At 41.6% G+C, this 27,781-nt stretch overlaps 1 protein-coding gene across 1 annotated transcript in view; it reads right to left on the bottom strand.

The window, feature by feature from the left end:
• Positions 1–27,781, bottom strand: part of arhgef18b (rho/rac guanine nucleotide exchange factor (GEF) 18b) — a 42,884-nt gene extending 15,103 nt beyond the window's left edge. Inside the window, exons 1-24 of the mRNA XM_069699113.1 lie at positions 27,703–27,781; positions 21,610–21,764; positions 20,278–20,903; positions 19,481–19,631; positions 18,590–18,716; positions 18,444–18,498; positions 17,045–17,119; positions 16,298–16,406; positions 15,716–15,881; positions 8,607–8,674; positions 7,864–7,909; positions 6,021–6,207; positions 5,253–5,359; positions 4,311–4,451; positions 3,585–3,835; positions 3,280–3,405; positions 3,033–3,150; positions 2,693–2,947; positions 2,460–2,536; positions 2,055–2,233; positions 1,734–1,807; positions 1,241–1,426; positions 879–1,025; positions 443–558 (exon numbers count right to left, since the gene is read on the bottom strand). Of these exons, the coding sequence (XP_069555214.1) occupies positions 443–558; positions 879–1,025; positions 1,241–1,426; positions 1,734–1,807; positions 2,055–2,233; positions 2,460–2,536; positions 2,693–2,947; positions 3,033–3,150; positions 3,280–3,405; positions 3,585–3,835; positions 4,311–4,451; positions 5,253–5,359; positions 6,021–6,207; positions 7,864–7,909; positions 8,607–8,674; positions 15,716–15,881; positions 16,298–16,406; positions 17,045–17,119; positions 18,444–18,498; positions 18,590–18,716; positions 19,481–19,631; positions 20,278–20,450 (2,934 nt within the window). The 5' untranslated portion in view covers positions 20,451–20,903; positions 21,610–21,764; positions 27,703–27,781. The remainder of the gene's footprint in view (positions 1–442; positions 559–878; positions 1,026–1,240; positions 1,427–1,733; positions 1,808–2,054; positions 2,234–2,459; positions 2,537–2,692; positions 2,948–3,032; positions 3,151–3,279; positions 3,406–3,584; positions 3,836–4,310; positions 4,452–5,252; positions 5,360–6,020; positions 6,208–7,863; positions 7,910–8,606; positions 8,675–15,715; positions 15,882–16,297; positions 16,407–17,044; positions 17,120–18,443; positions 18,499–18,589; positions 18,717–19,480; positions 19,632–20,277; positions 20,904–21,609; positions 21,765–27,702) is intronic.

Genomic DNA, 27,781 nt, shown 5'->3' with positions numbered 1-27,781 from the left:
TCCCTGCTATTCCAGCCAATAACGTGTTTTTAAAACCTTTACACAAGAGCTGTGCAACAAGAGATATGAAATAAATATCAAGTATATGTCAGTGTTTTTCATGTCTCCCGTAGAGCAATAAAAAAACAGGACAATTATGCAAAGATCCTGTGAAACCAAGTCTCTCTGGCTTTGCTTCACACACTCTGCTCACTGTCACCATATCGTTAAATTTAGTCTGATTATTCTCAAGGAACAGAATTTACTGGAATTAAATTAATGTTCAGAGTACAGCGTTTATCAAGGCTAATCTATTTATAAACAAATAAAGCGACCCGAGAGAGCAGGGTCACAGTAAACATCAGGAGATGCAAACTTTCCAGACGATTTGGTCTGATTATTACTCTTTAGAGGAAATAACTGTGACTCATCCCGAGATGGGCTGTGTCTGCAGAGCCCCTACCGTCTGCTCCAGGGTGTGGCTGCCACAGAGGTCTTTGAGCTGAGGGTCGGAGCTGGCTCTTTGGCTCCTGTCTCTGTTTCTGGACTCGCCAGAAAAGTTCTTCTTCACACTGCCATCTGGCACAGACCCACCGACACCAATACACAGAGACACACAGCAATACAAACAAGTCACAAACAATTAAAACAAACTCACTGTGATACATTGAAACATTTATAACCTGAAACAGACTACACACATTAACACGTATTTGTAAAACTGTGTCCAGCTATCTTGAATTGTTGTATTAATAATAATAAATCCATCAAATAGTCAAAATCTCCAATTCATTTGTTTTTTTTTGTGGTTTATTAATGGCTTTTAGAGGCCACTGAAACACAAGCGAAAATCCATTAGATGGTGGACTTCTTCAGGGCATGGATTGTGCTGGACTCACTCTTACTGAGGATGGTGGGGCTGCTGTCGTAGCCCCCGAAGGTGTCCGCTCGCCTGGGCAGAACCCCGGAACCACTACCTTCCTCCATCTGGGAGGGTGGAGCCTCCTCCCTCACTCCAGACTGCAGCAGGTTCTGGAGGTTCGCCACTGAGGTCAAAGAGGTACCGTGAAAAACTTACAGTGAGTGTTTTAATAGAGCAGATGCACATTCTACAATGCTACATACTAATTTATTATAGAGCTGCAGATCAACAGTTCATGAACATTTAGGTGACAATATATGTGCGTTAATATCACACAACACCACAGTGCCATGCCCTTGAATCCAAAGCAGATGCATGTATCGTGTAGCATTGTCCTACCCTCGGTGATGGCTCCCTTGAGCAGGGTCTCCCCCTGGTGGAGGTCTGAGGCGTCTCCCCGAAGCAGCAGTCTGGAACGTGAAGCTGTGTCCTCCAGACCTGCCACGGACTCTGCCATGTCAGCAAACAGCTGCAGCTTCTCAGTGAGAGTCTGCACGATCACTGCATCCTTCTGGCTCAGCCGTTCTACAATGAAAACATTAAATAGAACAAAATTCAGGCTTTAAAAATGGTGTCGTGATGCATAACGTGTCAAAAGTCTATTTCTAGAGCAAACAACAGCTTTCATTCAAAAAAATGTTTAAGGTCTTTTGAATGAAGACTGCAGAGTATAAACATGCTAAAAAAGATTTGATCCACTGACAGTAAGTGAAATCTATTTCAAACAGTTTTAAGGTTAATATGCTACACGAGCACCTCCTGGTGTCTCATCGTATGTGATGTTACAGGGGATTTCTTTGAGTAAGTCGGTGTTTACTTGATCTGTAATTACCTTGAAATTCTTTAAACCTGGAAGCTCGTGCCTCTTCTTCCTCGCTGAACAGCCTCTCCTCTGTGTGAGGACAGCTAGTAGGGGGACAGCAGAAGCCAGGGCAGGTGAGGAGGTGGAGAGACAAAGGAAGCAAACTGAATAAGGACTCTTATTCATTCTGTGTTCCATCTAGGTCAATGGAGGGTCCACAATGTGTAACAAATTTAGAGAAGCTTCCACAATCTTAAACCAGCGTCATGATTTTAAATGAGCCCGAGTAATAAATAGACGTGCACTTCTAACAACCCACACAGAACAAAGATATTGTGTATCTGCAACTACCTCTCAACAGCTTGCCGTATGTATGTCATCCACGTGTTCCTCTCCTCCTTGGAGGTGGTGTGGATCTCATACATCTCCGGCTCGTTGGAGGAGGCGCAGATGAGAAACATGGCTCTCTCCTCATGGGCCACCTCCCTCACTATGAGCTTCTGGAGAGAAATCACTGATGGCTTGTTGTCCTGGGTGGATGAAGAGAAGGAGAGGACAGAGACGTGAGGGTATATTTTTTAATTACTGGTACTAAAAGTGGTAAAAACTGATGTTTGACATTTACAGATTTCTCCGTATCACTGGTTTTATTCTGCTTCCATTCATATGTTACTACACATGATGTGCATTCCTCTTTGATGTACATTTTGTTTTTGATAAACGGTGTCATACTGACAAGACATCTGAATCACTCACCACTGTAGAAAATACATATCTCTGATCCTTCTCTTGTAGCAAAAGCAACACATCTGAAAGAAGCACCGCAAGAATATCTGGAGGGAAAACAATCAGACATGACACTTTTAGAAAGGCAGATGGAAATAACCAAGACACGTTGATGCACTGTTGATTCCTTTTTAATAGGAATAGAATAAATTGACATATTACTAGAAGAGTAAAGTAGCTTAAGTTATCATATTGCAACATACCTTTTAGTCTGCCAGAAGCAGCTTTCCAGCTGACTGTCCCTTCGTGAAGCAACCGTCTCCTGCCCTGTGCGAGGTCCTCTCTGCGAAACACTCGGCCATCTTTGATTTTTCCCAACGCTTTTGGCTCCATCTTGTTGTGTATGTCCCGGAGTCGAGAGTTCTTCTCGTGGAGGTTGACCAGTGTGTCCACCTGTACGATGGTGTCTTTAATCAGACCCAGGGCCCGAGTCAGATCCTCATGCTCTTCTGTACCGGCTACAGACATTCAAAACAAAAAATAAATAAATCTCTCTGATTTCAGTTTGAACAAAAACTTGTGATTTTTTTTTAGCAGAAGGACCTTCGCTGTTGTGCAGGATGCGCTCCACTAGCACTGGGTACTTGGTAATGCGCTGCGTCACCAACAAAATACACTCTGGCACTCCTAACCTCCGCACAATGGACAGGTTGTTGATTTTCTGAGAAGAATAAAAGCATCATTTAATTTAACATTCATCAGGCTATAAGTGGATTTAATAAACTGTACAAGAGAAGTAGTTTGGATTAAATCTGATGTAAGAAGTCAGAAGAATGCTGACGTATCTTACCCGTATGATGTTCTGGAACCTTTTGTTGTTATGCAGCTGATCTTTGTAGTAGCTGACAGCTTCAGGATGGTGACTGCAGAAATCTCCATAACAGTCCTTCATCCTCTCTCCTATTTCACCTGAAAACTGGAGAACAAAGAAACCGTCATCTCTGTCACCCATCTGCTCTGTATGTGTACTGGTTCTTGTTGCACTGCAGCAAACGGATCATGTTGCTTACGTGAAAAATTGTACATCATACTGTCTTATGGATGTATTCAAAGAAATCAATGGTGGGCATTTGAATAAATGTATCTCCTCCCTACCTGTGTGATCAGGATGTCTGCCACTCTGTTGATGGTGTAGTTCCTGTCGTTAGATGAGTCGAGGTTTTTTCGCCGCTGCTCTTTTAGACGAGACAGGAAATTTGTATGAAGGTCGAGGAGGTTTTCCAAGCGTGGGAACAGACAGTCTAACCGGCTGGCGTCCATTTGGAGGTTCTCCTTCAACTCTCGGACGTACACTCGCAGCATTATCTTCAGCGTTCGCACGTGGTGCATCTCCGTCTGCATCAGCTCTGTGTAATGACATATATGTACATTCTGTAAGCCACATGCATGTACTGTGTATTGCATTGCAATGCTACGAATCAGCTCGAACCTATTTCTTGTCTTATTTTCACCTCGTTCATGGACTTTGACAAAATTCCTCCTTAAAATAGTCCTAAAGTTAAGATATGTGAAAAATATGTCACCTGCAGCTGAAGACTTCAATTTTTAAAATTAAAAGAAAAAAAAAATCTGAGGTTAGAAACTCGAGGCTACTTTAGCAGCGACTGGAATAACCCAATGGAATCTTTGAAAGAACTGTCAGTGGACATGTTGCATTATGGGTAACGTAGGTTTGCAATCTGTGGAACACACTTTTAAAAATACAATTACTTCTCTTTGAAGGTCACTATCTCATAATGGGGTACCTGTCAATCCACAGATCAGGTGACTAATTGGTTGGATGAGTACGGGTGTGAACACGACCTAAGAAATCACACTTACCATATATTACATCCTGTCTCTTCACCATTTCTTTAGAGTGCTTCTTCAGGTACTGCTGATCAACTGCCAAACTCCACGAGTCTACCTCCAAGTCCTGGGCATCAGACTCCAGATCAGCCCGCACTGCTGCATAGTGAGCGTCTGAGGAGGAGCAGAGGCATCAAAAACTGTGACACTGGAAGGCAACATTAAAAGACATTTTTCTTTGGAGAAAAACAAGTCCTCAGATGACCTAAATGGAACAATTTTGTGTCATTCACAATGATGAAGAATCATTTCCAAGAGATGAATCATTTTAAAGAGATTTCTAATTACTTATTGTGAAGTATCCAAGTTTAAGAATAGTTCACTGCTGACATCATGTCTCCTCTTTTTGTGTTTTGGTAGGGTTGAAAATGATATATAGTGATAAGTCATTATGAAATAAATAATCTTGACTCAACAAACATTTCTCTAACCAAACTTTTTAATATCTATATAGCTATATATCTTTGATTTGAACAATCATTCCGTAATTATGACACTAACGTTAGATAAACTATCATCTTGCCATGTGATACAGCTTGAAGATAATAAAGAGGAATACCAAGCTGAAAAAAGAATAGCAGACTTTGTCAACCCTGCACCTGCAGCAGCTCTTTCATGGTAAGGGTGTGTCTGATAAAAAAAAAATACAGGTATGAGGCAGCAAGGTAACAAAAAATGTAATACACACCCCAGCTAAATGAGACACGGTGATGTCACCCTCCACACACATTGCTCTCTGAATTCATGAAAAACTCCCTGAAGGCAAAATGTCACTTGGCTCTCAAACAAACAAAAGGATCTTAGAAGACATTAAAGAAAAGGTAGTATGGTAGAAAAACAATATCCCTCAGAGTAAACGATTCCAACCAAGAGAGGGACTGTTCAAATTCAAAATGATTCAGTCAGTCAGTTCACCTTCTACGATGATGGACTCGGTGGTCGAAGGAGCGAGGGAAATGGCATCTTCATTGCAGCGTTTGGAGCGAAGAGCATCTGTCTCATCCATCTCCCCAGGGATGGATCTGAGGAAAGACAACCACAGGTCCAAGGTGGCGTACATGCTGAACCTAATGCAACTTAACCCCACTACCTGCTGGTAGCCTCAATAAGCCAAGAAGCCAACATGTGCATTTACAGGCAAGACATGAAATTAGAGACTACAGGAAACAGCCAGACTTTCTCCTTCCCTGCTTACTGTTACCATCTATGAATCTCTGTCTTCTGCTCCTGTTTACGCCTTCTTTCTGTCTTTGTCTCTCTACCACTGCCTCCTCGTCTCCCTACACACTATATTTCTTAGCAATGATGCAGAAGAGTAGTATTCTGAGAAGCATCTTGACTCAGTTTCAAAGGCTCTGATATTGGAAAAGCCAGTTTCCTTTTATACATCAACTATAAATACACATCTTAAGGTGGCATAGAGAAGATAGCATTTGAGCTGGAAAGACAAGAAACTAAAAATATTCTGCATTTACATACAGCTGATTCTGCAAATATCTACAGTGTTATAGGTTTGAGAGAAAATACCTGATTTTCATGATGGTTTTTGAACTTTTCAACTCTACGTCATACAGAAGCAATATTTTGAAAAGAAGACTGGTTAGAAAGAAAAAGATAAAACCAATAAACTCTCCTGTAGAAAAAAGGCCTCCAGTTGTAGGACTGGAAAAGAGATCTACTCACCCTGAGCTATTGTGGTGACGGAGGCTGTGGCCGAGGCTGGAGGCAGCGGTGGAGTTAGTGGTATGGGCGGCAGTCGGCTGAGGACCAATGGTCATGCCTGGGGCACTGAGAAACCCTCGGTGGCCATCCAGGGCCTGAGATGCAGCTGAGCCTGCCTGATCCCGCTCTTTATCCCAGTCTTTTAGCGCTGGGAAAGAAGGACGAGAGATGGGTGAACAGAGGAAACGAGAGGGCATGGAGAAGGAACGTGAAGACAAGCGAGGAGAGGAGAGGGAGAAAGGAGAAGATGACCAGCGAAGTGGAGAAGATGATGAGGTGTTTGAATCTTGTCCACGTTGAATCCAGTATTCTTTCTGCCAAGATTGAGGCGCGGATCTGAAGAATCGGCAGGTGGTCCGGTGCATCAACACTCGCATGCCCACACGTCCAGACAGGCCCCAAGATGAGGCACAGGACGACGGGGAGGACGGTTTACCCGTTTTCGAGAAAGATTTGGAGCCCCCTCTTCTTTGCCTAACAGCTTTGGCAACTGCTAGCGCCATTGCGAGTGTCTCAAACTCAGAAGAGTAGCGGAAGGAGGAGTGTAATAACCCAAACTCTGAGGTAAAGTTCAATAGTCTCTATCGCAGTATCAGTCGTTATTGCACAAGTAAAAGGTGATGTGCCTTCCGGGGTGTCAACAATAAGAAGCAGTAGAGAGGACTAAACCTGGTTTTATATACAACTCACCCCAACCCCTCATCCTGTCGTACCTTCTAGAAAGATACACGCCCTTTTATACTTCTTGCACATTCTGATTCTCCACTTCTCAGTTTCTCTCTGTGTTTCCTCGTCTTCCTGACCCCCCGCACAAGCTACTGATTGGCCGGAGCAAGACATGAGAAGATATTGGGTGTGTCTGAGAGGACTCCAGCTGTTCAGGGGAGAATAACAACTGCTACAGGAGATTAACTTAAGCTGCTGCAGCCGCTCACGTCTCCTGTGGGTTCGATCAAATCCGACAGCATCTGCTTAATGTTACAATTAGCACTGATTGAAATTTCCAAGAACCACTTGGAAAATAATGAATAAAAGCACATTCCATGTTTATGGAGGTGCATCAATTTAAAGGATTACTTTGGTGATTATCTATATTTCCATTCAGCAAATCCCATGAAAACACCAAAATCAATAATAAATAAATCCTACTAAGTATATGTTTGTCTTTGTATCCAAAGTCTGATTGAGCTTTTCATCTGCGATAATAGTTGCATTATTAACACCTAAACACTTTCCATAAACTACTTACCAGAGATGTGAAAGTGATGGTCGTTTGTCTGTGGAGCTGTTTATTTAATGTACTACAGTGCCTGTATTTTTCCTGGAGAGGAAACACGTCACCCTGCGTGTTTATTAGCTTTTGGACATCAATGGAGCATGTGAAATGACCTTTTATAAAGCAAATAAAGATACTGTAGGGCAGAAAATCTGTGAAGGTCTTTTGTTTTGCTTCCTTTTCTTCTGTGTGTCGATATGAATTCTATGTGCATACAACATTTCTAAATCTAAATCACAATGGGCAATCATCACCTTTGTCTACTGACTGCTGGAGACCAATCTTCCTCTCTACGCTCAGCGTGTAGGCAGACACACAAACACCACAGAGACCGACACCGACATACACACACCATAAGAGTTTGTCGTGTTAATCCTGCAAACCACCAGAGTGGCAACCATGTTTTTAATTAGACATATAGGGGGCTAAAGCCACCTCCTCATCCATCAGTGTATCCCCTATAGTTGAACTGACACGGTGTCTGGGGGACTCATGAGGCGTACAGCTGCACATGAATGTTGTGCTTACCAAGGTTCGGAGATCCCGACGAACCAGTCCGCGGCAGTGCGTCTCTCTGTGTGGAGAAAATAAAGAAAGACCTCATTTTTACAAGCTTTTCTCTACCGAGTGACAGATTACAGAATTCCTAAAAATTGCACCCTGTTACTGTACTTTTCTTTACAGGACGAGATTGCTCGAAGCCCATCTCAGGCACATTCATAAGAGTGGACAGAGGCATGTGATGTTCACTTGACTTGTCTCAAAGAGAGAACAGAGTTCCCTGACAAACGTGGATTTATGCTTCTCTGTTGGGGGATGCAGTAGCTTCATGTGAATGCTCTGATGCTAAATAAAGGATTCCCCTTTAGGTGCTTATATGCACCTCCTCAGAATTTTGCAGGAAGCATTATATACCTAACTTACACTGCAAAATCTTCTCCTCCTTCTTCCTTTTCTTTAACTACAAAAGAAACTACAGAATGTAACCAAATCTAATTGTACTTGGCTGACATATAGTCTGTGTGCATTTCTCTGTGGGATGAGCGTTTTGACACTCGACGCAGTATTATTATAGCACCTAGACCTGATTTATAATTTAAAAAAAAGACATGGAAATCTAAATTCATACAACATGGGACCTTTAAAATTCTGAAAGGTCTGACCACACACGTGTAACACAAACTAATTGGACATGCTGGAAGTTAAAGTACAAGGATGATCACACAATAGCCGTAGTGCTCGACTTTCTTCGTTCCGGTGAACGTGTTTACCTTGTTCTTGCTGCTGGTGCACTCCCCCAGCAGAGACTTGCAGCTCTTATGAACGTTCACAGCACAATCTGAAAAACAGCAGGACAGGAACTTCAGAGTCAGTATCGAATTAGTCTTGCTGGACCAGTTGTATACACTACACAAAGACAACAGTGATGGCTTTTGGCTTGAATATGGATGGGAACAATGATACAGTAAACCGAGGTTGAAATTTTGAAAACCAATTCAACAGGTCCTGCAGGCCGTGCTCAAAGTAAAAGGCTGTGATTCAAACAAGAAAAATAAACAAAAGAATAATGGATGATTTTTTTTTTTTTTTTTTTTGCTGCTGCTGCTGCTGCAAACAATCACAATGTTGAGTATTTGTACAAGTGAATGAATCACTTCAGGCTCCTGTGAGATTACACAGCAGGTAGGTCAGGAACTCCTTTTTTCTCACTAATAGGTTTCTCTTTTTCCCCCTGAATGAAAAACAAAGCTACTGCTGTCAAGTTTAGATGAAATTGCTGATTGCATCTCTGCTGATCAGCACAGATACAAATCAGAGTTGTTATGGAAAAACTGACTGCAGGCAATAAGTGTGTGTCCCCCGCCCCCCCCTCCTTGTCTACTCAGTTACTGGAAAGACAAAACACTGGTAAAACAAAACAATTCAATCTGTAGCCTGGCTACATACTGTATAAGGTAAGCAGCAGAAGCCTTTCCTGAGGGACTAGCCTCTCCAAACAAATTAGGCTATTCATATGCAAAATGTGATCCCTACCAGGCTGATGTGATCAAGAAACACATATTCACTGGAAAACCTTTTGTAAAAAACTAGTGAAAGGTCAACTTTAGCTAACCGCTTCAAAGTAGATGATTTGTTACTGGAAACCACAAGGGTCAAAAAGCAGTAAGATTTTGCTTTTATGATATCAAAGCCATTTCAATGTTTTCATTGTTTCATTCATAACTCTAATCTAAAACTCACTCAAAATGGACTCAAACTGTCATTTATGATAAAAAAAAGAAAGTTAACATGTTAGTTTTAAAATTAACTTTTCGCAACACGGCCACCTATGCACCTCCCATGTTACGTGAGGCACGACAACTGCAGTGTGGTGATTGTTTCAATCAGGTTGACAAAGGTGACACTCCTGTCCTCCTGGTCAACACAATGTAAACATGAGCCACACTGGCAATTTCCACTAACTGCTGTACAGCCTACTGTAAAGGTTTCTATTGCTTACTCCCCTTCTGTGTGCTGCCACAATGGCGACAATGACAAATATGCATCTTCTTGTATAGTGAAAGTATGAAGCAGTGAGACAGATGATCATTCGTGGGAGAATCAAAAAGGCTATTAACAATAAGTTCATAAATAATGTGAGTTCTTTGCATTCAAATGTGTGATCTTTCATCATTTAGCCTTTAAGATCTCACTGGTTTTACTCCATTATTTCCACTTCATTCACCATCTGTGACCTACCCCCTGCTCTGTCTCTCTCGCTCTCTGGTCATAAATGAACAATTGCTGGCTGAGCTGAAGGAAAAGAAAACAGAAACTGGCTTCTGAATAATCTTCACCAGCAGTGCTGTGTCCTTCTTTGAGTTGAGTCCAGCAGCACTGAACTGATGCAGATACACAGAGTAGCGCAAAATTTGCCAACAAGCACAAAGCATGAATACCATCTTAGATAGGATTTCTATGAAATCAGGCCTTCTTAGAATATATTGTTTTTAAGCCAGAGCCTGTACAAAAGATAGTTTTACTTTAAAAGGAAGAAACGGAAGTCAGTCAACACAAGCAGCCAAACACAGAGCTATTTTCCACCTTTTCAACTTGCTTCTAACTAATAAATTCAATCCGTCGTCCAACCTTTTTCAGAAATGAAAAAAAAAAAAAAAAAAAAAGTCAAATATACAGCCACTGGTATATTCTAACCATCTTCATCAAAGCTCTAACACACTGAGTGGGTAGTGGCGGGAAAAGTATATCTAAGAACAGGAAAAGATAAGCTGATCCTAATAGGTAAGCAAATCTAGATGCCGTAAAAAGCCATGTCATTGGAACAAAATCACAACCCAAAGGTAAGCTCTTTATTACGTGACTATACTCGTACTGCACTCAACGTGTTTTTGAGCTTCATGGATGTAAAAATTGAGATAAGAACAAACACCATGTTTTGTGCTTCTTCATATCACGACGTTTATCAACACCCATCGCTGCCTCAGACCACCTTGATGTTTGGTAACGGCACTGTGAGCGCTGAACTAAAGCCCAATGCTGCAATGGGAAATAAGTCACAACAGACAGATCAACATGTGCACAGCTCAGGCGTGAGGACAGGGTGTATACCGTGTCATCGGGTGGATGTAGCGGGTGAGTGTCGACCCCCTCCGCCGCTCTTGAGCAATGTGACAACTTCCAGTCACTTGGTCATGTCAGCAGCTGGTCCACGGGACGCTCAACCTTCATGAAAAACCCCCACCACACCCAACATCTGCTGACTGACCCTATCCAACAAGAAGTACACTTGTGGTGAGCAGTGCATACTTCAGTGAGTCACTCAAGGAACTGGAAATGCAAACGAGGTCTAGTGATTGGTAGGATAATCAGGGAGCAAAAGAAGCAGCTAAAAAAAAAAAAAAAAATGACCATATTCATCTACTATTTACAGCATGGTCGGTGCAGTTTGAAGAGGCGGGTCAGGCTGTGTCAAATATAGTAAGTAGTGTTGCAAAATATACACGTTGCACAGCATAGAAAATACATGCAAAAACACAGGTAGCTGTTGTGTGAAATTATGTAAACGCATCAATCCCATCACAGCCTGAAGTATAGGCTTCAAACCACTGTGCTAGTGCATGAGTGCAGTGATTTGTATGGGCCACACCATCTGAGTTTAGGTAAAGTCCACTGTACACATGTCCACCGTGTTCAATTTACATACATGACAAGTGTTTAGCAGCACATCCTGTTCATCAAGTTAAACATACTGATCATCCATAGCATAACTGTAGATACTGGAGTGCCACCATCAAAAGAAAAACAAAAGGGTGCTTTCACGCCTACATTGTTTGGTCCGGACCTGACATTTTAGTGATGCAATTATTATTCATCTAAGAAAACAAATGGCTGACTAATTGACGCCAAATCTTTAGTTGCAGCCCCGAGTCCAAACAAAAAGGGTACTTACAGCCATCACCTGACTAATCAGGCCGACAGATACCAAGAAAATAACGTGATAACAACAGTTTATAGGCGGTAACTACGGAGAGACACTCAAGCAGTCAAAACCTTCTATGTCATAAGAGACGAGGCGTGCTGGAAGGCGAAGCGGTGATGCATGTGGAGTAGTGGTGTTGGTACCAGGGCGAGGTGGAGACCTGGAGGAGGCAGTGGAGTGGGCTGTCATGCACTGGCAGACCTGCCAAGCACAATTAGCACCATGTGACCCAGTCAGAGAGAAAGAGGCTGGACAGTGAGGGGACACAGTGAGGGGACAGGCAGCTGAATGGTCCCCCCCCCCCCTCACTCTGGGACATTCCTATTGCCTGATGCTAAAGAAAGAGCTTCACCTGCCCGCCTGAGGAATGGCAAGAATCTGACATGAAAGATGAACACCATTTAACACTTTTTAAAGTGGAGGTGATGTCCTCATGTCGAGACAAGTTGTCTGCCCGAGTCTCCGAGACAACTTTCAGGGAGGAAGGGAAAGAAACACAGGAGACTTGTTTGTACACCGTAAAGTTACCTTTGGATTCAGCAATCGTGTTGTTGTTGTTTTTTTGGGTCACATTTGAGCACGCGGGTTCATTTAAAACAGCTGACTTCAAGGACACGAGACGAGGTGTCTCCGTAGCCCACGTTAGCCACGTTAGCGATCACCTGTTGAGCTTCACGGAAAGTACGCAAAGACGAGCTCCCCCGAAGCAGTCAGGCCGAAGTGAAGTTGTGCAACAAGCCGGAGGAGTCTGTATAAAGTCTCTCCTGAAGCTGATTAAAGCCGACAGCTTTCACAAATAACCTCGTTTGACAAAACACAAGCGGTCGTCCGGAGGCTAGCACGCTAGCGTTACGTGGCTAAGGGGCTAATAACGTCAAGACCGACTTGGGTCTAATTTGGACCAGTTCATTATAAATTAAAAGAACACCAAAGTTGGAAAAAAAAATGCATTACCCATTTTAACGTACTAATTGAAATCTGGCATAACGCACAAAATCCTCCAAAGGGAAACTCTACGTAGCGCTTGGCCGGCTGTGTGATTAGCTCTTTAGCCAGCTAGCGAGCTAGCGGCGGGGGGGGGGGGGGGTGTCTGAAAAGTCCATTGAGTGAGACAACGGGAGGTTGTCCACCTGATCCCGCTGGACACCGTCGCTAACACGGGCCGCGTCCCTTACCGGCACGACGAGACTCGGGTTGGTCTGAATCAGCCGCCTCCGAGAGGAACAGGAGTCCGCCTCTCAAGCTCAGTCCAGCGGTCACTGAGATCAACAAGTGTCCCACATGGTTGGTTTTGTCCAGTTTGGTGTCCTGCTCTCCTCCGGGAACAATCTGGCACACAAACGACGCATTCCTCAGGCCGGTTCTCCCCGCAGGGCTCGGCTCAAATTAAAGGGACACTCACTTGTTTTCTCATGCCTGCGCGCGTGGACCAACAACACAACAAGTGTCAACATTCAGGATTTGTAACTTTTTCTTTTTTTTTCTTTTATCAGTTACAAGTCTGCTAAATGACCGGAGGGGAGGGAGGGAGGGGGGGTATCAGACAGAGACATACGTGTTTTGTTTTCTGGTTCACGTCAAAAAAGACGCAGCTGGATCTGAAGCACACTGAAGATGCGTGGTGCCCTCAGCCTTGTGAAATATACCAGAACAACTTTGTTTAATAAACAAACTATTAAAAACAATCATACATTACATCCCCAGATGCCAGACTGCAGGATTTATAAATATTCTGGACATATTATGGTCGGTTTCAGTCATGAAATAATGAAGTGATAGCAGAGAATGACTGGATCCTCCTCCACATGACAGTAATGATGAGAGTACTTCTGCTTCCCTCTTCTTTGTTGGAAACTTCATTTGCTGATGGGAAATTCGACACCAACAAACCGCGTGGCTTATGAGAAGACAGTCTCCCAATTTCCATTTATGTCAATGATGTCTGGTAAAAATCCAAGATGATAGCTATCACATCGAAATCACTGTTAAAAAGTGTAAATGGAGGATCAATATTCGCCGACTGTAGTCAGACTCCAACAATTTTCAGTTCACTTGTATCACAAGAATGACATTTTTTCTTTTAGTTTTAAGAAATAATAAACCATTGGATGTTTTTCTTCTGAGAGGTGAAGTAAGGAGCTGGTCTGTGTGTATATTCCTGTGATAAATATGTAAATGATCTGCAAGAGGTGGTGGTATGGATTTACAGTATTTGAATACAGGTAAGTAAAGTGTGTTACTTAGGTATTTCCTCCCTTACTACATTTTGGAGAAGACTGCACCGCAAATACCTGCCAGATGCAGTTTGAGTTACTTTACAGATTAACATTTAAAAAAAAAAAAATGTTAAGAAATTTAGCACCCAAAAAGGTTTTCTGCGACATAATGTGTACTGATGTAGTAATGCAGTAATGCAGTAACATTTTAGAGGAGCACTTTTGCTTGTGATGATGTATTTTGATTCTGTGTTAATGTTATTATTACTTAAGTAAAATATCTAAATGCTGCTTCCAAAGCTGTAAGCAAGTACCTACGTGATAGCTAAATTTGACTAAATTTCCTTTTGGTTGCTTGATCGTTCTACCACTCAGAGCAGCAGGAGATGCTTCAGTGGCATTGTGGCTATTATTTTATCATAGATAACAAACTAAAGGGATTTATATGTACAGTATATCTCAATACCTTGAAATAAAATTTCACTGTGTTTGGGAATCTCACAAATCAAACGTATACACTGTACGCACAGGGTTTTGCAAAAACTGCAGCAAGAATAATAAAATATAATTAAAGTCTGCCAAATTTGAGCATTGCCATGAGATAACGTTCTACTCTTTGGATTATTCTACTGGTCATTTAAAAAAAAAAAAAAAAAAAAAAAGGATTCTATAGTAAATAACAATTCATTCTGCTTTTTCAAACTATTATTAGAGATTTTTCATGCAGTCTGACCTGAATGAGAGTTTTTCCGCTGTACTCTGCGCACCGATGCCTCTATCAAGCGAACCTTTTTACATGTCTTTCATTAGTTATTGCAGGCTTATCAGCTGCAATGGAGAGCAACACACCAGGGAGCCGTGAGGTGTTGAAAAGTCCTGCACATGTCCTCCCTCCATGAATGGGTACATGAAGCTGCGATAGCCTCGAGACAAAAAAGGGACTATACTTTCCTGATGGGGGAGTTCATCCATAACAAAAAAAGATACAGCAAAATGTGAATCATATTACAAGCTGGAGGAACAAAGCTAAGCGTGGCTGTGGCTTCACATAAACAACTGTAAGGGGATGGTGTTAATACATCAGATAAGACATCTAAACAAGTTAACTGAGTTGTGTTACATAAGACTCAGAGGAATTATGCAGTGTGAGAAAAGTGCAGCCTATGTCAGAGTGTTTTGGTCTGAAATACTTCACAGGTTTAAAGGAACTGCAAGTTAACGTTATCTTCTTTTCTGCACTGAAGTGCAAAGCAAAAGCAACAGTCACTATGATAAATGGTATTCGCTATAATTATCACTATCTCGGTTAACATACAGCTGTGACGATAAAGTGAAAACTTTTTATTTGATGTTCTGTTCTCTAAAGTTGTAATCTGCCACATAACAAAGACGTCAATAAATGTATTAAAATAACTTAAAGCCAGAAATAGTCACTTATTCCATATAAAAGAGAATTTGGTGAATGTTTTATAAAGGTTTTACGTGTTGCAGCTTCTCCCTGTGTCTGTGCTCACGTGTGTGTGGCTCTGTTTGTTTGCCTGTGTGCTCCAATAAGTGGGTGAGTGAGTGTGCATGCAGTACAAATAGATGCGTGTTTGTGCATGTGCGCAGCACTTGTGCACATGTGTGTGAGGCTCAGAAAAAGCATGGGTGCGTGTGCACCTGTGACTGTGGTGTTACTCACTCATGCACTGCAGGCCATACTTTTTCTGCAAAGTCTTGCTGCACAGCGAGCAGGTGGCACAGCTGGAGAAAGAGCCCGGCACCAAGTGATGCCCACTACTGCTGCTGCACACTCTCTCCTTCTCTTTGGCTTTCTCTTTCTGTTGCTCTTTTTCTCGGTTCTTACCCTGCAGAGGAACAACAGACAAAAATACAGAAAGTGGTTTTTATAGGCAAATTTGTGTGTTCTTCGACACTGCAGCACACACACACACACACACACACACCGCATAGCTGTGTAAGACATCGTATAACTATGTCAGAGGCAGGATATATAATAGGGTTTGTGTAAATAGATTAGGGTTTTGTGAGTGCAACATGCACACCAGTGAACTGTCACACTTGATTTTTTTTAATTTTTTTTTGTAGTATTAGAAAATACTGAAGAGGAGAGCAGCAATTAAAATGTCTTTTTAAAATTCTGGGCTAAAATGTAATGGGACAGTTTATCACAAGATTTAATTGTAGCATTTATTCGGCCATGTCAGACAGTGCAGTTCAGGCAGCATGAATTTAAAGCGACATGTCCGTGGTATCAGTTTACCTTATCTTTATTGAAGGAGCCAGTCATCCTGTTCCTCAGAGAGCTGAGAGTCCTCTTCACCTTTGTACCTTTCTCCACCTTCTCTGTACGATCCTCCTCTTCCTCATTCCTCATAGAAGAGAAAACAATTCAATACAAACCACGAAATAAGAGCATTTTAACGTTTCATTTGATTGATAATATGTCATAATGTCATATTTAACCTCTGATAATTATTCATGTTCAATACAAAATGTATTTATTTAATCATCTTGAAAATCTATTTTTTATTGATTTTAAAAGCTTAAGATTGTACATCAAGACAGTACATCAAACCTGTTATGTTCTTTAATGATTGTCAATCGGAAAATCTATTCAATTTAATTAATTTAAATAGCATTCAATATGCCATCCTAGGGACTTTACGGTTAAGACCTGACAGTATTAAAGCGAGAACGCCAACAATTCCACCCTGAGCGAGCGCTTGGTGACATCTACACATGAAAATCAATGTGGGAAAAAGGTGACTTTGTTGAATAGTTGTAGTTAAGCCAACCACACAATTGCAGAACAAAGAACATCTCTAACTGTACTGACACCTTGTTTCACCCTATTTCATTTTGACCATATCCTGTTACAGATGGTACACACAACCTCTACACAGGCAGAGAAGACACACAGCAACTACATGAAAATGTATTTCATGTCAAAAACATTGATCAATTAGAGCATTGGTGATAAGGGAACAATGACATGGCCAGTACTTACTGATTAGAGAGGAACTCGTACCAAGTGACACTTCCTGAAACTTTGGTATCTGACCTGCTGTTCTTCTGCTTCGCTCTGTGAAGGACAACTAGGTGAGTTCATGTGTAGAGAAAACAAATTCCAAAGGAGAACTGGTACAAATATAAACCGCGAATGCCCGTAAGTGCTTTGTGCTTTGACAAAGTTGAGAAAATTAAAGTTAATCTGTGAGTATAAGGTGGTGTAGGCAGCAGTGAAATGGGTTATTGTTGGTGATTTCAACATCAACTGAGGATTCTGTGACATTAAAACCATTTTGAGTGCTCCACAGATCCTTTCTAGGGATAATGACATACTGTGTCATTGCATAAACAGGCACATGCAAACACACATGCCAAAAACATTCATGCATTGAACAATATATCATATTCACACACACACACACACACACACACACACACACACACACACACACACACACACACACACACACACACACACACACACACACACACACACACACACACACACACACACACACACACACACACACGCACACGCCCTGGTCACAGTCTGGCTCTGCTGCTGCTCCAAAGACTGGGCTGGCGTTTTGAACAGCAGTGGGAGCACGCAGACCTCCCTCTCCTGTTTACTTACCCATGGTACAGCTTTAGCTCCTGCAGAACTTTCTGTACCATCAGCCTAAGACAAACAAGACACCGAGACTGAGTGGTGGCTCTAAGAGGAGAGGAGAGGACGAGGAGCGAGACTTCTGGGAGCTGGGTGTCAAACTGTGATTTAGAGAAGAATCCTCCCTTGTCTGCTGCGTCCACACAATCGCCAGAGAACACATATACCTCCCCTCCCACACACACACACACGCACACACACACGCACACACGTACACACACACACACACACACACACGCACGCACGCACGCACGCACGCACGCACGCACGCACGCACGCACGCACGCACGCACACACACACACACACACACACACACACACACACACACACACACACACACACACACACACACACACACTATGGGGCCATCTAAGGAACTGTAGGAGGTGGAGGAGACTGCAGACATATGACATGGAGCAGAAATGTCAGGAGAGAATGGGGAAAGCCCCTCTGTTATGTGGGAGTTAAGTAGCTGTACCACACTATTTACAACTACAGAACAGTATGTGCACTACTGTACTGAACCATTCAAATGCTCGCCTCCTGTACATTAAACCACAAAAAACATTCATGTCCTACAGTGGTATCCTTTTTTTTGTTTTCAAGCATCATTAAACCTGTACTGTCAGTCGGAGAGAAGCATCCTCTGGAAAGGAAAAATACATTTCACCATATATTCCACATTATTCAGGGCTGTGTACCCTTATTCAAGTTGCATTGTATTCTTACATATGGCTCTGTCCTTCAGTAGAGTGCAGGTTTTCTTCAGGGTCAAACTCCTCTGCTGTAGGAGAGAAAGACAAACAGGTCAAATATGAAAACAGCTGCCCACCTAAACGTACATGTGCTCTACATGTAGAAACACTCGGCCCCACCTCCTGCTGCCCTTGCGGCCTGTTTGGATGTCTGTACGACCCGAGAAATGTGTGCAGCTCGGGAATAATCGTCTGTGGCGAGGATCTCTGAGCGGGAGTACAGCTGCCTGCCAGGCACACCACCGGCCTGAAAGCATTAAAGCATAAACACATATGAACATCCCGTGCACATCTGATGTGCTTTACCTCCACTGCCCAACATACAGCAGATACATTGAGTCTAATGATAAGTTCTCGGGGGTTTGGCACACTATTACAAACTATGAACATTTCTCTCGAAGTGTTTAAACCATCCAAGCTGTGACCCACTGTCAGTCTTATCCCTTTAAAAGATAAGTGAAATCAACAGTTTTCTTACTGTCCACAAATCCCACAAAGATTCCTTTGTGCTATAGAGTTACATTGTTGTTTAAAAACTATTAAAAAACACGAGTGAGCTACACTGTTGCACTGGTTGACATATTCCTTCACTGCTATGAGCACTGGCACTGTAGTTTGCTCTGACTCAGTCCCACATACATCTTCTTACTGCTGTGAAATGTCACTGGACCACCAAATGGGTATTAATTGGCATCTGAAAATAGTGCCAGACACATCCTGTATTCATTCCTGTTTGAGTAATTTTCACTAAAATTAACAGCATCCTGCAGTTTTAGGGAATTACCGAGCGAAATTTCAAAATAAAACAATATATTTGTGACCATTTTTTTTTAAACATTTGTACCCTCAGTGGAAACTAATTCTCTTAACACACATGGCAAGTTGAAACATATTAAAGGAAGGATGAATGTATTGTTGGTTTTGTTTTTTCTGTGGGATTTTTTTTAAACCAATTTTTGAAACCTATTGCTTCATTATCATCGTACTGGCCCTGATTCTTGGACAGGTTACCCTCAGGCTGGAACCATGCGACTCCTCTCCAGGATACGATGAGCAGCCGTGGTTCTGCAGCTGGGTGGACTTGAAGAGACTGTCACGGTGCTCCTCCTCCTCCTCCTCCCTCTCTCCATCGCTGTCCATGGCCATGGTGTCCAGACTCAGTCTGGCAGCACAGCAAAGCAACACACACATAGCAGAGGGTTAACCAGGCAGAAAAATAGAACTATTAACTAAACAAAAGTTTTAAGCGAGACACTCTATGTTTTGTGTTTATTTTTGTGTTCTTCTTCTGGTTTTTCATAAGGTATTTTGGTGGGCTGTTCATTTTCACACCCCAAAGCAGCATTATTTAAAAAGTTGTGAAAGACCAACCAACTAAACCACAAGAGACACTCAGCTCAGTTACCTGAACAAAACAATGACATTCATTTCCTTCACGCACTAAGCACGCTTTTCAAATTGATAAGTCATAGTTATCCCACAAACATGGATTATAAATAGCCAGATTCAAGACAATCTCCTCGACACAATAATGAAAAGATATCTCTACTGCCAGCATTATATCGCAGAGACCATTTTTTTCTGTGCTATAAAGACTAATATAAAACAATTTTAAGTGAAGATATGGATAGCCTGGACTGTTGAAAAAAACAAAACAAGATATAGCATGAATGACCTTCCCCTATAATGACCAAGATATGAGCTTAAAAGTAAAGGCAGAGAAATCAACCGGAAAATAGCCCAGTGTGCATTAATCACATTCATCCTGAAGAGATTTCCTCTGAATTGTTTCCATCCATCCACCTTACCTCCTCCCCAGGTTAATGGGGGACACAGGGACGCCCCAGCTGTGCCTCCGAGACGTCGACATGGATCTGACCAGGATAGGAAAGCTGTCCAGCTCCGGCTCTCCATCTAAATCCAGATCCATGGCTTGGTCCTTTACTTCTCCCAGTCCTGTTATTGGCTTTTCTGTCTCCATTGGTCCCAATAGTCCATTCAGATTAATTGTCAGGCTGAGTCCTACTGCCAGGCCAACAGAGTCGCCATTGTCAAATATACAACCTGGCAACAACTTGGGACTAAGCTGAGTGACCACAAAGCTATGAGCAGGTTCCTCTGCAGACTGTTTACAGGGAGGGAACGAGACAGCATTGACCTGTGGGGAGTGTGTGATCACATATGTCTGTGCAGGTTGGTTGGTGGCGGGACTGTCTGTATTTGGAGACACCTGTAGGCCAACACTTTGCTGGGTTCTGCTCTCTGGGACAGTGGTTACTGTGGATGCAGTACTCTGTGAGGCCAGTATTCCTCCCTCCAGGTCTTTGAAATACTCGGAGTCTTTGAGAGAGGAGCTGAGGCCCTGCAGATCCTCCACACTGTTGCTCACCTCCACAAAGGGGCAGTCATAGTCGCTGACAACTGAGCATGCATCCTGAAAGTTATACAGAGTTGAGAGATAAAGAAAGAGGAAATGTGAAACAAATATGAACAAAATTAAACACTAAGACACATAAAACTGATAAAACAGAAATGTTAGCAGCTTTTATGAGGCTGTACTTTTGGCACGGTATACTGTGTTGAGCTAAATACATCAGTGTGCTAAAAATGATAATACTAACATGATAATGGAGGTATAATGTTTATAGTGTTCACTTATTAAAGAGGGTTAGCAAGATAATACACCCAGCTGAGACTGATGGGAATAACATGTCATAAAACAAGTATTTGTGATGGTTCCAGTTGGAGGATCATTAGCACAGAGTTATTACAATTCATCCTCTGAGGACCATCAATGTGTGTAACAAATTTCATGATAATCCAGCAGACCAGACCTTAATCAATGAAAGGTGAGGAGATCCACAAACACATACTAGGAACCATATGCACAAAGATTCATAAGATATTTTTCTGAATAAGTGAAAACTCTTAGCTGCAGGTGGCGCTAGAGGTATAGTCAAGAGATTGCGAAAGTGAGGGAGTTATCCTCTGGTGAACATGAATTAGCAAAGATTCATGACAATCCATCTTGTAGGTTTTGACATCCTTATAGTTATATTGCAAGCATGACTAATAAATGAAATCCAGTTTAAAGAAATGTGAATATAAGGATGATCCAAACAAAGAATTTAGCGCTTTACCTGGTCATCATTGGTGCTACCAAAGAAGACATCTTCAGTGACTGAGGCAGGGGATAAAGAAGAGGATGATCCTTTATCACTGGGAGCATGAGGCTGGGAATGGAGTTGAGTGCTGGGAGGCCCACAGGGCTGACGACATGGCTTGCACTCTGATGCTAAAAAGATAAAGGATTTGATTTTTGTTAGCTTTAGACAAATGCAGCAGCTTCAACACTAAAAGAAAAGGGACACAAAGAAATCCGATATTTCTGATTTCATCAGCTGCACAACACCTGTGTAATCATTTTGAACAGTTTTGTACTTGAAGAGTAAAAGCTCTGTTGCAGGCCCTGCTCCTGTCTCTCATAGAAAGCTCCTTTACATTTCCATTGCATAAACAGATTCCTTGATTCACATCATGCCACAAACCACCGTCACCACGAGCAACTGCTCAGTGAGCCAGCATTAGTCTCCATGTCAGTGGTGGAGAGCAGGAGATTATTCCCTCACCAAGCTTTCAACAGCCCGAGAGGCTACTTGTCTGCGGTAAATAATATAATATAATATAATATAATATAATATAATATAATATAATATAATATAATATAATATAATATAATATAATATAATATAATATAATATAGTGCAGTAAGCACATGCTATATGAAGAAAATGCACCGAGCAGAGGTAAATGTGTAGTTTAGTAATGCATACTTGAGGTAAAATGTGTGTAATTTAAACATTTCTTACATTCTACATTGATATAAAGTAGTTATGTCAGCGTCTCATGGCGTCAGAGTATAGGTCATGTTCACTGCTCGGGTTTCAGCCACACCATGCCCATCTGAGGAGGGGAGAACCGCAGCTACGACAGGTTACATAACCCTCATTTCATAAGGAACGCCTCCTGTGAACCCAAGACTTAGCCTAAGACAGCCTGGCTCCACAGATCCTGACTCATTCTCCATCAACACATTTACACTGGTTTTTTTTTTTTCCCCTGTGAAAGTAGATTTTTTTTTTTAACGTGGCTAAAATCTACAGAGCAGCGTCCTCTAATACACATTTCCTTTTTGTGATTTCAGCAGTAAAGGAATTGTGACAGAGAAGCTGGCAGACTCTCTGAACTAAAATCAAAACATACAAATGCAATATATTAAGTTTTGGAGTCAAAAAAATAAAGTAAAACCATTGAAAGTTTCCACTCACTGATCCTACTTAAGTGTTTCCTTTGAGGCTGCTTTAATTTCTATAGCATAAGCAGTTGTAAACACTGACATAAAGTTTTTATACAAACAAGAACATTACCAGTCATTATGCATTTCTGTCCACTTGATGAATGCAGCCGTGTCTCATATTTACCGTATTTTAGTTCATTTTTGGTATCTACCAACTGCACAAGAAAATATGGAGTTTAGCTGTTAAATGAAGCACTATGTTCCCCAGCTATGCCCTTAGCACTGAGACTGAATCTTATATAAATGTTAAAATGCTATGTTGCAACTGTAGGTAGTCAGATTACATTGGTTATTTGATACTGTACATTACGCATGTAAAATCTTTTTTAGAACAGCTTTAAAACCAAACTAGAATTATTGCATTTCAAGTTGCAGTCTTCATCCATATCTGAACAGACTTACATAATACATGTAGTGAAGACGAATCCTTCTATCTGTTCACATCCTCAGCGAATAAAGCTGATTGACAGCAGACAATGTTTCACGTATGGATGTTGCTGCAAAGAAGCCTCAAATTCTGAAGACAAGGGGATCACCAAAATCTATTCAGTTCATCGTTGACTCCAACTGAACGTTTGTCCCAAAATTTGAACAAAGTCCCTTGTGGCATTCCTGACATATCACATTCACAAGAATGAGTTAACGTGAGATCACAGTAACCTTGTCCTTTGACCTTTGAGCACCAAAATCTAATCAGGTCATCATTGAGTCTAAGTGAACATTTATGCCACATTTGAAGATATTTCTTTGAGGGGTTCTTGAGAGATCTCATTCATGAGAATGGGAGGTACAACCTGAAAACATAACGTCTCTGGTTATGGCTATCGCAGGTGCAAGGGCACAAAAAAACTGATACAATCCATTGTGCTGTTTACAGTATGAAGGATTTTGGATGCATGTCTGCTCATATCTTAAAACGTTAAATATTATCACTCTGACCTTTAAATTAATACCTCAGATGACCTAGAAGTGTAACAACAGACCTGTTTTTACTTATGCCTTGCTATCAATGTAGTCATCTTCAGTTGAGTCTCATCACAGGATAGATTATAGCTATAAACGTTCTTAACACCAACCTTCACCTCTTAAAATGTGGTTTACTACTACGGTGAACTGCAAAACCTGATAGTTGTAGTAATATTTGTGTGTGAAGATTGTTCTAGAAACTCAGTTTTTCTAGATTTCATCTGTTTGATGAATTTGTTTTTGAGACTCTCTTGTAAAACAGATCTTGAGTTCAGTGACACTAACTAACTAAAAAACTTTAGTAATCACACCAAACAGATTTGAAATAAAACCAAACAGAGGAATCCATTAACTTGATCCAGGCCCTGTGGGACTCATGATGTCTATTTATTTCTCTGTCAGTCTTTTTCTAAGTTGCTGGCAAACCATCACTGTTGAGTGAGAGACCTCAGCTACTGTTGAGCAGTGAGATAAAATGCAGACTGCAACAGTCCTGCAACATGTCCGGCTATAAACCTGCAGCATCCACTCCCGTCTTCAGCTCGCCAGCCAGAGATGCTCTCATATAAACACACAGACAGACACGTTGTAGATCTACCTTTCTATATTACTAAATCACTGGCTGAGGCTGCAGGGGTGGCAGAGTCCCCCGCCGGAGGGACAACTTGTTTGTGTCCAAATCCCACTCGTGTTAAGTGTAAACTGTAGACGCTCTGTGCAGACACTGCAGCGGCTGCTTGATGCTGTCTCGTAGAGGCGCTGTGGCCTTTTATGGTTGGCCTCTCATATCTCCTGAGACATGACACAAGGATGAAACATCAGTGTGTCTCTGTGCATGTGTGTTCAGGTGTGTGTGTGTGTGTGTGTGTGTGTGTGTGTGTGTGTGTGTGTGTGTGTGTGTGTGTGTGTGTGTGTGTGTGTGTGTGTGTGTGTGTGTGTGTGTGTGTGTGTGTGTGTGTCTCTGTTTTGGCACCGTCATATAGTCAGCTGTTTTCTTCATCGTTGGCTCCACATAACGAAGGGTGGTCCGACTCGGCTATTAAATCTAGTGACTATCATCAACTAATTATTCACCAAGAGACTTTAACGCCACACTTAAATCACTTTAAATTGTTTCACCTAATATTTACACGATATTACACCTTATATTTCTTTTATTTATCCTTTATGTAATTCCATCACTATAACCGCATGTCTCTCCATCTTCGAAGAAGGAACCCTTCTCTCTTGCTCTCTCTGAGGTTTCTTCCATTTTGTTCCTGATAAATTATTTTTTGGGGACTGTTGTCTTATTTAAGGATAATTATAAGTTTTGATTTTGGGCTATAAAATATAAATCCAACTATTAAACACCGGTATCTAAACAATTTTTTTTATTTAACTTTAAACATATGTAAATAGTTCAAATAGTCATAGTTTTATATCGAAATCTAAAGGAGAATTTTGTCTTTTTTGTTGAATGTTGAATGGTTACTGACAAACTTGTGTGATTTATAATATTGTTTGTTTTCATCGTTTTGGTAGGTTTTGAAAAAGCAGGAGGTTTGGGCAAAATGTGAAAATGAGGTAATGAGGGCACGTGTATAAATATTTGCAAAGCTCCACAATAACCACAAGAGGAACCTGAGCATCATGTGATAAGGTCAGTTGATTTTTTGTTTTTAATTTCATAATGAGTTATTTCCCACAGATGTAAAAAAAAAAAAAAAAGTGTATGTGTAGATGTGTTTCCAACTGAGCCACAATTACAAAAAACACCTATCTACGCAGTTGAGGTCATTCTGATGAGACACATACTGTTATCCAACTACAGAAACTACAGATGCCACCTAATCATTTAATATATTATTCAATGCACTACATATATCATGGACTCTTATGCCTCTGAGACAAAGTGCTTATATTCAGGCTGCAGTGACCCTTTCGTACCCAGATGACTGCAGCCCTGGTGAGAGCCTGTAGTGAGTGTCTCGGCGTGTTTGACAGATGTTGTGTGTAGGTGAACAGAGAACACAGAGGCTGTTAGATCTGAGGTCGGACCGCACATCAAAACAACTGTCATCTCGCAGATCCTCTTTGATCACAAATTCTTCTGACTACTGTTTCAAAGTGCCGAGCTGCACCGACACTCGAGCTGGAGCCTTCTACGCAGCTTCGTTATGCTCCAAAACGTCACACTGCTCTGACGATAACAGCAGGAAAACACAAAGCATGAAACAATTCAAGTTCAGTGTGCTATACATGAGGCCAGAGGAGAAAATTACAGGGAAATAATATGAGCTGCTGCATCTGTGGTGGGAGTAAAGCTCCACTTGTCAATCATGTTTTCTGAATGGATTTTAAAAAACAGTACAATCCTTTATTATCCACAAAAAAAACTTTATTTAAGCTGTTGACTGTAGACACAAAATACATTTCCAAGAATCAAACTCTTTTTTAAAAAAAGTTTCATTGTGACAGTTCTGCACACACATCCATACAAAACTTTCAAAACACTAGGGTCGGAAATGACTCACTGAACTTTGTCATCTGATACACTGAAACTATCTTTCACCACAAACCCCAGTTAGGTCAAAATGGTAAAAGGCAACTTTATGAAAAGAAGTGAATGGAGTTTAGAAGAAGGGATGAAGTAAGAGAGGTACAAAGCTCACACTGGCAACATCTTCAGGTCACATCCAGGCCGCAGCCTCTGCTGAATCTCAAACCCACTTTTCTGTCCTCACTCCAACACAGCCTAAAATGCCAGGAATATAACCTCAATATAAAAGCACATTACCTCTCTTGAAGGACCATCTCTTCATCCAGAGTTTGGAGAAGGACGGCCACGAGTTGTTAAGAGGAGAGTCCGCCATAGGAGCAGTGCAGTGGGGAGGCCAGCTGGAACTGGAGCTCACTCACACTGGAGCTCCTGGCAGCCAGCGGGAGGAAGAGGGAGGGATGGAGAGAGGAAGAGGGAGGGATGGAGCGACGAAGAGAGAGGGAGGGGAGTCAAGAAAAAGAGAGAAAGAGCGCGTCCAAGGCAAGGATCAGCAAGCTGCTGGTTGGGGATTACCTCCAGTTGGGTGACAGTGGGAGGAGAGGTAGGAAGAGAAAAGGAGGCATGAAAGATGAAGCGATTTGCTTTGGATGTGCTGAAAATTTCAAGTTCTTGATAATAAAGTATAAAAGTAGAATTTCAAGCTTTCAGTTCTACTTTAAAACCAGCAGCAGCAGCAAATGCACCATTGGTCTTCTTTTTGGAGTAATTCTGATTTTATATATTTTGAAGATTTTCACATTTTTAAAAGCCGATTGGATGACAATTAATGGGAGGTGACGTGTACTTTACTCGACTAATCTCAGTGAACACTCAAAAATTAATTAAATAGCTGAACAAAAAAAAATGTCTTTACATGTCAAGACCAGTTTAAGGATGTCATTGTTTCAGGAAACAGTGCAGAAACAACAAAAAAAAGAGAAGGAAGTATCATGCAATGAAAGTATAGAGCAATAATACATTCTGTTTTTCCCCCTTGTCTAACTCACAAACGCACAACCTACCATGTTTCTCCAAAATCAAGTGTGTTTAAAGAAAAGCGTACAGCAGAGGACGTATCTCTGTCTGCCACAGCTACTGGCCTCAGAGCTTGACAATTCCTGCAACCATTGTGCTTCTTAATTTGCAGCAGTGTAACTACGGATGACTGTCAAGTTCAGCTCACTGCACATCAAGTGGAAAACTCTCCTTACTTTCCCACAGACATGGAAGCACAGCACTGGCACAGAGAAGGCAAGTGGAAATATATTTAAACAGAAATGCTTTGCTCAAAACCCCCTTCACAATTCAGACATCAATGATTGTGACTAATGAACTGGGCCTATCGTGTGGAAAGAACCTGTAAAAGTCACGAAAGCAAAGTCTACTTACATTGGATGATATTTGACGAATTGTTGCAGGTAAATCCTTCCTGTTCACGAAACGAAGAACAAGAAAAGGCGTCTAAAGA

Source organism: Brachyistius frenatus, unplaced genomic scaffold (genome assembly GCF_029030835.1).
Source record: "Brachyistius frenatus isolate BFR_SWC_R1_liver_20210118 unplaced genomic scaffold, ASM2903083v1 Contig_29, whole genome shotgun sequence".
In the NCBI taxonomy this organism is placed as follows: Eukaryota; Metazoa; Chordata; class Actinopteri; family Embiotocidae; genus Brachyistius; species Brachyistius frenatus.
This window is presented reverse-complemented; position numbering and strand designations above follow the sequence as displayed.